Source organism: Papilio machaon, chromosome 15 (assembly GCF_912999745.1).
Source record: "Papilio machaon chromosome 15, ilPapMach1.1, whole genome shotgun sequence".
Taxonomy (NCBI): domain Eukaryota; kingdom Metazoa; phylum Arthropoda; class Insecta; order Lepidoptera; family Papilionidae; genus Papilio; species Papilio machaon.
Window position 1 is genome coordinate 229,650 of NC_060000.1, and position 12,639 is coordinate 242,288.

Here is a 12,639-nt window from a genome sequence, read left to right on the forward strand (position 1 = left end):
AGTTACTGAACCGATTTAAATTAAATTTGGCTCTTTTTTCGCATTATAAATGCATTGTAAAGGATTGAAAGGGGGCATGAATATTTAAAAATGCTACTAAAATACAGTATTTCACGCTTACAAAGTCACGGGCACAGCTAATATTTAATATAGAAACGACGACAAAATTTACAAATGTCCGCACAACAAATCCTGATGAACAGTCGCCGGTCGAGGCGAGGCGAGGCGAGGCGAGGCGACTCAAGACAAAGATTATTGCGCCATTAGTCAGTGGGCCGCTGCCGGCAGACGGCTGGGACCGGATAAAACCGGATCCGCGCCTCGTGGCTTCAGCAATGCCTCTGCATAATTCGCAGTTTAAACGTTTGTTTAAGTCAGGGCAAATTGTTTAAAAATGTTAAAAATGTTTACCGCGCCGGCTGCAGATCCTGGTTTATTTCTTTTGTGTAATAGTAGTTTGTATTTAAAATTACGCATATGAAAGAGTTACAATAACTTTCACGGACATTTATAAAATTCTGGATGTCGTTTACGAAGGGAATACTAATGATGATGAATATTCAGATCTAAGTGAAACTTTAAACTTTTCTTGGTGTGATTCTAAGAATGGGCTCTTAGAAATGTACTAATTTTATGTAAATTTTATATAATTTTGTGGGACATAGTTCTATTTTAGGTTTTTATTGTATTGTAAATAAATAAATAAACAAATAAATACTAAATACTATTATTAGAAAATAAAATGATCGATTATTTACATCATATATTTACCATTGAAATAGGAAGAGAAAAAAAATATATGTAATTAAAATTACCAAAATCATCTCTATGGATATTTGCAATATTTCATGTTTTCAGTTTAGTCAACAACTGAGGCGATAAGTTTACCTCAAACATGGGTATAATCAAACAGCCATCTGGCATTCTTAAGGCGGGGCGAGGCCCGGGGCAATAAAACGCAGGCGTTTAAATTTGCATGAACTTAACATGGCGGCAGATAGTGCGACGATATCGCGGCTGCTCAGAATACTTGAATAAAACAGTCGCTCAATGCCCTAAGATACGGACAGCTTGTACTGAGTAAGTAAGAATTAAATGAAGCAATTACAATAGTTAATTGGTCGCTAAGGGATTGCCTAAATATAGATTTTTTAAACTAAATCCACACTTGTTCATAGCTTAATCTCCCTAATTTAAATTGCACAAGCAAGTCTAAAGAATAAATCAACTAAACTAGAGGTAAAGGATAGATAGATCATTTGCGAATTACATAAGGAATAAAACATTTTATTTAATTGTATGACTGTAAAATTTTACACATTATATGTGTATTGTTTGCAGTGCTTTAGTTAGACTTTTAACTGGCAATTTCCCTCAACAAACATTTAAAACCGCACGGCTTTTCATTTTATTTTAGAACTCATTGCGGGATAATTAAAATTTTATATTTTATTATTAGATTTATGACATTTCATTTTTGGCCGCCGTCGGTTAATTTAATCGGTTGATAGGATTTCAAACTATTCATAATTAATGATATATTAACGTTGATATTTTAGTATTCGAATTTACCCTTCGTCGATTGATCCTTGTCATTTGATCGTGATTTGTTTTGAATTGGTTTGTTTTGTATAATCCAAACATAACATAATTCACGAATTCATAACTTTAAAGCATTTGAAACAAATTTAAATAAATTATGTCAATATTCTTATAAGTTGATTTCGTGTATGATATTATTTTAAACCTTTTAAATGTTTTCTTTCCTACATTGATCTATGTGTTATTCGTTATTAGTTATTGATCTGAAATACGTCAATATTATGAATGTTTATATATTTTTTTCATCAACAAAAAATATCTATAACAATTTAATTGCTAGCACAACTTAACATAATAGTGGTAGACTCCAGCAACAACAACATCTGTTGCACGGATGTGCCGCATGGCACGGTGCAATACCACGACCACACAGAAAACAAGTGTAAAGTGGAAGCAATTCCACTTTTCGTCTGAATGTGCGTGTCGGAGGTCTAATTTTAGTCCTCTTTTCCTTTCCACTATTTTCTTATAAGGGTAGGAAGGGGAACTGGATTTGACAGAAGAGTGGACGTATAGGAAGGAAAAATATTCCCTTTCTATGCGTCCAGCGATTAAAGGTCGGCAATTGCGGATGTCTATGGGCAGCGTTCGCTTCGCTATTTCGGCGAATTCAGGTGGCCGCTTATCTAAAAACCTTTACAAATTGATGTAAAACAAGAAAATTTACGATCATAGACAAGAGGGCTTTTCCCTAATATCACGTCTTCGAAAATAAATTACCCCAAATTGGAAAAACAAGATAGGCATGAAAATAATTCGCATTGTCAGGGGAATCAAGTTATTGAGGGAAACCAATTTATAATATAAATTACCATTTTTTTTATTTACGCGCCTCGCGAGAACGCTTATTTTCTTGGCAAAGTATTATTGAGGTTGAGTCGAAATATTTTCTCTTCAGAGATCTTTATAATTTCATTAAGGCTTTACTCTCGTTGTTCATTTGTATTTCAATCTCGTTTGTGTTTAATTTTTGTTTTCTTAAATTTTCTTGTAACATTCTTTTCAATAAGACCCTAATTGATTTGCAACAAACAGCTGGTCAAAATTGAGTTTCATAAAGTTCTGAATTTAGTGTTCGCTTTTTATTTATATTTATGAAACGTACCAATTTTTACCTTTGGTTTCATACCGAGTTTATGTTTAATCTGGCTGCACTAAATTTAAGGCGGAAACTTCCCGGGCAGTCGCAAAATCATGTAAAATATGAACGGAATTTAATAATAATGAGGAAGTTGTTAAAATAAATGCACTTTCTTCCCCTCGCAACAGACAGACATTAAACAGATTTTGCCGTACATAAAATCAGTAATTTGAATTCCTTAAGACTCTCACGAGGGGAGTTTTGTCGTCTATTGCTCATATAAGCCGGCGTTAGAAGGGACGCTGAGACGGATTTTATGTTTTTCGCAACGATTTATAGTTTAGCATATACAACATTTTATAAGGCAAGTAGATTTAAGAGCGACAAAGCATATTGTTATCTAGGAATTTATGATTCTATTATATTCTACTATTAGACTACTATTACCACACAGTGGGTCTAGTACGAACATTTACGACAAACGGTATATTATCGTCATCGGTCATCGGGCGTAAAGTACTCCAAAAATATGATACTAAATTTGATATGCATAATTGACAATGACGGTACGAATACGCTTGTCGCAAATATTATGAATTAAAATTTCATTACAGCAAAAATGTCCTTAATGTTTAAATTATATATGTTATATTTCTTTCCATTTAACTAAAGGAAATATATCTGCAGTATAATCGGGTAGAAGTAGAAACAGTGCTACGTTCATCTAATATTCGCGGACCCCTTGGCATTCGTGCAGCGTGTAGAGTGACCATGAGTTTTTAATTATTGATTAGTCTCGGAATCACTGGGATAAATTTATTGTAAAAAATTAGGATGTAATACAATATCTGGGATATTAAAATTATAACTAGTACCGACTGATATTACTCATGAACTGGATACTTTTTTTTAATATAAATAATATATTTGTGTATCAAATCTCATTCGTAATTACGTCAACGTAATCTGGTTAACTATACTGAACCAGAATACGAGATTTTCGTGGGTACAAAAATCGAATAAAAAACAATATGAATCCCACCAAATGAGAATACGTGGTAAAGCTAAGTCTGCAATAACATCCGCTGCGACTTTTTAATTTGTTCACGTTATTTATTGGTGTGAGGTAGCCGGGGACTCCCCGACGACTCCCCGCCGTCCTGGAATTAGACTCCGCATTGAATATATCTCATTACTGAATACATTTTACTGCATTTACCATGGATATGCAAAGCGTCCGCACAACCGAGGTATTTGTTTCTAGTGGACTGTAAAACATTTTTACCACATCCCTTTTTCTTTTTATGTTTGTTATCTATAAAGTAGAAAAGCTTTAACTTTTAGCCAAAAAAATCTTATTTGATTTTAACAATTAATAATTAAATAAATAAATGTTTTTCGTGCGCGTTCTAGTTTAAAATTAATGAAAATTTTTAAAACAAAATGATTCTTATTTTTTCGAGTTATAAGTGTAAGAATTAACATTGTAAAATGTTGCATAGAAAACTTTGTAATTTTAAACACTTTAAATTGGTTTGGGCTATCTCAATGTTATGAATCATTGTTTGTTGTTATTCTATCTATATATTCTAATGTTATTCTATTTTTTTTTTCTTTTTTTATTATTACTATTATTTTATAAAGGTACTAGCTGAAAACCAGCGCAGGGGCAGTTTAGTCTGTCCATGCATCGCTGAGCTGGCTCCCTTTTGTCACACTTTGTGCCTTGTATGTGTGTTTTTTTTTTTTCATTTTTTTGTATAAATGTTTTTTTTTATTTCTTTCTTTCTTTCATTCATATTGACGGTGGATATAATCCATATCGTTCGCACAAATAAATGAAAAATTACCTTGAACAATTTGATGAAAATTAAGTTTATAAAAGCAATTTGTTCTGTCAACTGTAGCTTGTATTGCAGACGTGGCAATTTATCAGCTGTACTTTCTCAGGCTATGAGAACCGATTAGATGTACTGAAAGGCGTTTCCGCTATTTCTTGAACAACCCTTTAGTTACTAGTCAGTGAGAATAGATACGAAAATATTTTAAATTTATATTTTATTAAAATATTCGGTGACTTATGTAGTTTACGATTAATTTGACTCAGACGTACACTATTAGCATTTTGTAAAAACTACTTCATTCGAACTCAGTCAAGACTAAGCTATTCAGCTAAACGTTCAGTGATACACATTTAGATGAATTGCAGATAAAAACTAGATTTACCAGCGCTAGAACAGAATGAGTAATTATTATTTTACAGTCTTTTTGGTTGCAACTGTTTAGCAGTAAGAAAAATGGCAGTCAAAAGGCATTTTAGTTATAGCTTATAATCGTATAATCTAAGCATATTGGTGGTACCAATGATAACTCACACCGGCTTAATGTCTACACAATTCCTTTAATGGAGGTTAATATATCACACAGAAAGCCTGAAGACATTTTGGCGGGAAAAGTTGAAGAACTGTTTAAGTTGAGACAGTAGCAAGGGATAAGCGACAGCGGTTATGATGTTCAATTTTAACATATTATAATTTTTAGGTAGTAGTATGTTTAAAAATGTTTAACACTATTTTTTAGAACAATGACATGAAAAAAATATATATGAATTAAAACTTACGTATGACTTTGAGATGTGGACAAACATTACATAATAATTTTTTTTTACTTTTATAACTTGTACCACACACAATAACATAGCCAGGACTCCTATCTACCCCACAATCTTAACTGTTCCACACGGTACACTTAATGTTGTTCGAACTCAGGTCGCGCCATTAAAGATTTGTACAAACTTTTATCGCATAAAAATAGTTTTACTGGAATAATTAATTAAACGAGGAATTAATGTGGTTGTAATGGCGTGTTGAGCGTCAACTTGAACGCACGTGTCGTGTTTCCTTAATTGTTTTTTTCTTTTATTTATGTTGACTCTACATTACAAGTGACGTGTGATCTTAACACCCTTATTATTTTTCTTTTGTACACCACTTTTCGATCACATCCTCTATAGGATGAACCTAAATTGAGTATTAATGTTTAAGGTATTAATGTCACTAAAACTTTTGAGGCTTTGATAGATAATAAACCAACTAAACAATTAGAAATTACTATAAACGACAGTGTGTACAAGTTAATTGTCACTTTCACATTTACCTCTTCAAAAACACCAACTTAACAGTTAGAGGGTAATTAACTGGGTTAAACGAGTCATGTCAACTTTTGCCATAGTTAAGTAGCGCAAGCTATTCTAGACAAGATTTTATCTTTGAAAAAGCGAAAGCGTAACGTTTTAAAAAATTTTTGCAATGCATAGTACGTAAATTGCTCACTTTTATGGGAACTATTACAATACGATAAAATATGATACGAGGTTAAATTTAGAAACTCAATTTAAAGTTTATTAAAAACAGAAAACATCAACAAACATTTGTATTGTTGTGCTCTCTAGGTTATGAGAAACTACATGATGTAAGGGAATGTGTTCTAAAAAAAAAACTAGGTTCATTAATAATTATTTTTAAAAATTACTCGTATGATATATTATATGTAATCTGAGACTAACCTGCGGCTGGCGACAATTTCGTGACGACTCCCCACCGGGACTTCCACTGAAACAAAACAAATACAAATGTTAAAAAACAGCTCCATCACTGATAATAATCTAATACTATAACAACATAAATTTTATATGTCTCTGAAAATAACTCAATGTCCACATATAAAAGGCATAAAATGCAATTAATTTTGTGAAGCAATCAACGAGCTTCATTTCAGTTTTATCGAATTGAGTTTCAATATTTTTGCTCACAATTGTTTAACTCAGCGGTCCAAGTCTGTGTCGACTTTGTTATGTGTTGTTGCGACTTTATTTTAGGAATTACAATTTATAAAATAGAATCTTAATTTAAAATATTAGAAACAAAATATTGTTTGTGTTTTAATACGTATTATTATTTTTTTAAATTAGTTGTTATATCAGCCCAATAAGTAAAACTCGCTACCTCTTATGGCGTGGACCGCGTGCGAGAACATTCGGACACGGCTCGCGGGCCTGCAAATATCTGCGCGTTCCGGGTGTAAATTGCAACATTTTACCGCCCGAAAACACGACTGGCGGCCATTCGCGGCTATTGCAATATATAATTTAATATTATATACACACGTGTGTATAATATGTAATACTGTTTTTTTTAATTACACATAGCTGATCCCCGGCTTTCTTAATAAGATCGCAATATCATTGTTCACACCAATATGATGAAGCATAAAAAAATAAAAAAAGATCATCAGAGATTATTCAAGTACAAGTAGGGTCAATATTAACTTTTTTGTGTGACCATACATTATTATAATAATACCCTTATTTTTGCTTAGAGGTATTTTGACATCAAAGACTAATACAAAGGGCTTTGCTTCAGATTTTATGTGAAATGCGTCACAATGTGTGCCTTCGCAACAAATGGCTCGCACGATATAAATATCTTAGTTTACACTCGGATGGAAGGGGTTGGAAATGTGAAATTTATGTCATTGAAATTTAAACTTTATATCTTATAAATAACTCACAATTTCCCTCCACCTAATTGAACGTTAGATTATCATTTCAATGAAGTTTCATAAAAACTTTACATGTTTTTTTCGAAATAATGTCATATTGTATGCATATTACTTCGCTCTGTGTTCGGTTTAATGTGATGTAAATAACTTGCAGAAAATGTTAAAAGATAGCAAGATATTAAAAAATTAGTCACAAAATCTATGATTCATTTATTTATGAAATAGTTAAGAACAAGGAATCCGCGTTGTTAGAAATCGTTTCACGTGTAAGTGTAAAAATTCTAATATAAATATTAAGTAACCATGAGCAAATATAAAAATGAAGGCTAATCTATTAAAGACCAAGTACGCATTTATTAATACATAATACTGAAAGCCGGCATCATTAACATCAACTTTAAAAAGTCCCGTCAAGTAAAGCCAAAGATTCATAAAATGAGGAAAAATATTCTAAATGACAATAACGGCGTGTCGTTGACATCTTTATAGATACTGTTCACCCTCAAACCGGCGGCGCGACTTGAATTCACAATGAGCAGCAACAATAGCCTGACCCGTAGCCTTTGCCGCTCCCCGAAAATCTCTTTTGAACACCGGCTTATTATAAAACGCAATGTTTGTTTACGTCCCCTCTATTTTCCGCTACTAGTAACTTAATTCCTTTTGTATGGAATCACCTAGCGTTGATCAGACAATTATCTAAATACTTTACAAAAGTACTTTACTTTTTCTACCGTTTCACTTTTGCCCAGTTAACTTAACTTACATTGGTAATAAAGAGTTTAAAATAATTGATGTTTCAAAAGAAAAAAATGGTTATTGTGAGAAAACTATAAAAGATAGATATATATTTTTTTTTTATAAGAGAAGGGGGCACACGAGCAGCGGGAACACCAAGGTGTTCATCGACGCCCATGGACAACTGCAATACCAGAGGAATCGCAGATGCGTTGCCGGCCTTTGAGATGGTGATACGCTCGCTTCTTGAAGGACCCTAAGTCGTACTGGTTTGGAAATACCGCCGAGGACAGACCATTCCACAACGCGGCCGTGCGCGGCAAGAAATTGATAACTTTCTTCTTTTTGAAGTCGGCTAAAAATTAAGTTGAATCTTCATTATATTTATGTTTTGACTGGTATAGAGTAACTTTAAAAGTCAGATTTAAGTTTTAGTTTTTAATAAGAAAATACTTCTACAAGTGTATTCGTTTGATAGTATCAATGTAGACTTGAATCAGATATAGTTATGGTTCATCGAATACGAAGGCGCGTCGTTGTCCGGGCGGACTGGCTCCTGCCCGCGCAATAACACGCTCCACTGCAGCAAAAAATCTTCACATGCGCTGAAATGCTATTTCTAAGCTGTTTCTTATTTGTTTTAATCATTGTACTTGGAATATTTGGAAACAGGTCGCGATTATTTATTAAATATATTCTTGTGATTTATATTCGTCATTTTTATTACTGTCTCCTTGGTATTTGTCTATTAAAATATTATTAATCTCGATTATATTGTACAGAATATATGGAATCATGATTCAATATAATACTAACTATATGAGTTAAGTAATTTTTGTAAAACTCTCTCCTCCGTCTGTACCTGTTCTTATATAAATTGAGAGATATTAAGAAAGAGAACGTTTACTCTCTAATGTTAACAATAATTTCCTCCGTCCTTGTACAGTGGAAACATCTTAACAATACAGTGGAGGGCTTCTGTCCCGAGCAGCTCAGTGGAAACGCTCTTCGACAAGACAACAGATAGACAAACAACTTACTCCTATATTGTTGATGTTGCGCCGCTACACGACTTATTGTTTTGAACTATTTATTTAGGACTTGCGCACTTCAGTAAATCCCGTTTGTTTTGCTAAGAAATCTTCTTGTAACTTTAATCGTCTATCGATTCAAATATACATTCGCTTATTTAAGACTTATTGAGATAATTGTTGTAATGCATTTCAAACAAAATTGTGTTAAGAATATAGAAGATTATGAGTATAACTTAACAACAACTTAGTAATAACTTGAGTATATTTTTGTGTAATTACAGAAGACTGAACAAGGAAATTGACGGCGAAATAAGTCTTCAAGATTTGCAACTTTACCATTGGTTTGTTTTCAATCTTACGGCAGATGTACAAACTCTGATCTAGAAAGAATTTATATAGTCTAAAGTCTAGACGTTAATGTATATAGTTTTTATACACAGTCAAAAAATGGCACTTCTATTCGAATAGTACTTGCAATGCTTATAGTCAACCTAAGTGTTCCAGGTTGAGGTATCCTGTGGTCGTGGCAAGCGAGAATTCTCTATAGGATGAATGTATTCAAACTTAAAGTCGTTACCTAAAAGCCAGCAGTACGACAACGGCTCGCCGCTTCGCAGTACAATGTTACAAATGCGGTCCGCACATTCACAATTGTCACAATTAAGTCGCACTCCCCCCACTCTGCGAGGAATGCCGGGATAAGTGCGGGCTAATCCTATCCGATCCCTCCCGGTCGGAATTGTTCGCCTCTTAGGGCCCCTACAGACGAGGCGACCTTTGTACTTAAGGATCTCACACACTTAGACGTTAGGGAACAATGAGTTGCGGAACCTCTCATGATTTAGTGGCTTGTTACTACTTTTCTTTTTTTAATTTTGATGCAGTTTTTTATGTCTACATATGTTGAGTTATGCAAAAGTCTAACATTCCATATATCTCCAAGTCTTAAGAAATTCTAAAAGAGTAATACTCATGCTATTTACTCATGGCAATATATAGCAATAACTAACCTCTGATAGCCGGCAACATATTTTAAGAAGAAGAAGGCAATGAAAAGAATATTTTTATTGCTTTACTCGTTCGTGTTGGGATGTCGATCCGTCTGTAATATCCCTTAGTCCAACGTCGTGTTAATATTTTATTAAAAAACCTTCTTACCGTCGGATTGTAGAGGCCGCATCTTGTGAGTCTGGGCGCTGGGGCCGCGGTAATCCAAAGGAGTGGTTTAATTGAATGTATGGGTTGCCTTTAAGGCGATTATAGAAAGCTGTTTTATTTGTGCATTGTCGGGATTCCCGGAGCTCGGCCGCTAAGCGCCGGTATTAGGGAGTGCGTGATTATGTACTTTGAACAAAGTAGGTTGGGTTCTGAAGGTGTTTGGTCCGCGAGGAAACTTGCTTGACTGTAGATTATTGGATTGATAGTTTTAGGTACTTACTTGATTTATGTATGAGAGTTGAACATAACATTGAGAAATTAAGTGAAGCTTCACATATCTAGCTACGGATTGAGACAAATTAGTACAATGCTCATTGGCCTAAGTTAGGCATGCTGTGTCGTAAAGTACCCCCTAATCACCCATTAAACACGTGTGATCTCTCAGAACTATACAAACTTGACAAATCATTTTATTATAATTCATTTTAACGTTTGTTTTTTTTATTTAACCTTGTAAAAGTTACTTTAAAAAAATCGTCTAAAACTGACTACTATTACTGTACTTGGTCCTGTACTATAACTGTGACTGTAACAACAACTGGGACTCAACAAATCAGCAGCCGCATCCCACATTAAAACATAAATAACACAGCGGAACGATCTCGAACATCTTCCAGTTTCATAAATCCCGCGCCGAGTGACGACCGGCCGGCGTTCAGATAACAACTTATCGTTCCGCCCGAAGACTCCAACGAAATAAAACTTGTCACCTGGCGCGAGCTCGAATTTACTACATAGGGGAGGGGATGTGGGTAGATAACGAACTCACAAACGTTCCAACATGTGACTATCGTGATATTTATGATGATGTGTGCGTTGAATGTACGCTAGTTGATTTATGTACTGAGATGATGAATGCTTCTGTATCTTGATTGTTTTCTTCCTTGCTGTTAGTTGTATTGTTTTCTCAGATATACCCCGAAAGTTAAATCGCTTTCTTGGTTGGCTAATATCGAGTTTTCATTAATGAATTGAACTATATGTAACATAATATTTAGATATAGCACTGATTTTAACACGTTATCATATATCATAACTATGACGTTGATTTCCGTTATTTCAGTAAATAATTCCGTTTGTGGCAAATCAAGTGACCAGATAAACCATAAACTTTTCCACTCTGCAAAATCAAATCTCACATTGAAGTACCCTCCAACTACTCTCACCCCTACCGCAGTGTGGAGCAATTTAGTGGCTCCGAGCGCCGCCTTGCGAGCTGCGACTCGCCCTACAATTTATTGAACCCGTCTATCTTTGGCCCTAAAAAAGGACGTTAAGATGCTGTCAAATCTCAAGATGGAATTAAAAGAGCTGACACTTTCTATAAATTTGTAGGAATATATTTTTTTGAATGTATGATTACTGTTTATAATTGTAACTTGATATTTCTTTTAATAACGGAACCGACGGAAAGTGATCATTATCTTCCTGCCCTCCTCCTTACAGAAAGTCGACGAGTACTACATCCACATCTCTTCATCCAGCCTTTATATCTGAATTCACTCCCTTCTTATGCATATCCAGATCTTTCACACAATCTATCCATACTTTCTTCGGTTTTCCTCTACCTTTGTAGCCAACAACTTTGAATGTCAGCATTTTATTGTTAAATAAAATCCTTATTACAATTTCCGTTGCAAAATATACAGCTCTATGAAGATTATTTCTAAGTCCGAAAATAAGACAATCGTCTCTCCGACATCCGGCGGACTTACTTAAGACTTTACTTTTATTTGCTACCAACTAAAACAAAGAAAAGATCGCGATAAAAAGGTTTGAAAGGAACCCATTATGAGTACATACATTATCTGTTTGCAAAACATATCAATTGATTTAGATCTTAATGCTTTTCTAAATCAGCAAAACATAAAAATATCTCTTGGATAATATTTTATTATGGGGTAATATTAATTGGCATTTTGCAATATGCACTATTCTCGAAAGTTGTTACAATTTCGGACCCTTTATTTGTCAGACTTTGCCAAAATAAATTTTGAGTAAAATTAGTCCGCCTGAAGCACATGGTGGGTATTGGTCGAATACGTCGGGGCCGAACCTAGGCGCATTAGTCTTCCCTGACACACCAGCTCCGCCCCACACCATACGACGACTCCGAATTTCTGCATTGCAAGTTGATTTAATCTCGCGAACAACTTACATGGATTGTTAATTAAAATGAAAATATATCGTATAAATATTTAACTTCACGATTTCATTTAAATCAAAACAAAAGCAAAGCTTTGACAAAACATTTAAATCCATGTCGAAGCGCCCATTGTGTCTAACACCCAATTTGCTCTCGTCAAATCTATTGCCCACATCTCTCGATTATTATTTCTTATTCGCACAAAGATGGCCCACAATTTCCCGCGCACTCCGCGTCCGCGTCTATGCCACGTCACAAAC

At 34.3% G+C, this 12,639-nt stretch overlaps 1 protein-coding gene across 1 annotated transcript in view; it reads right to left on the reverse strand.

Moving 5' to 3' along the window:
* Positions 1-6,243: 6,243 nt before the first annotated feature.
* LOC106718282 overlaps positions 6,244-12,639 on the reverse strand; it is a 93,563-nt gene continuing 87,167 nt past the window's right edge. Inside the window, exon 3 of the mRNA XM_014512333.2 lies at positions 6,244-6,294. Within this exon, the coding sequence (XP_014367819.1) occupies positions 6,244-6,294 (51 nt within the window). The remainder of the gene's footprint in view (positions 6,295-12,639) is intronic.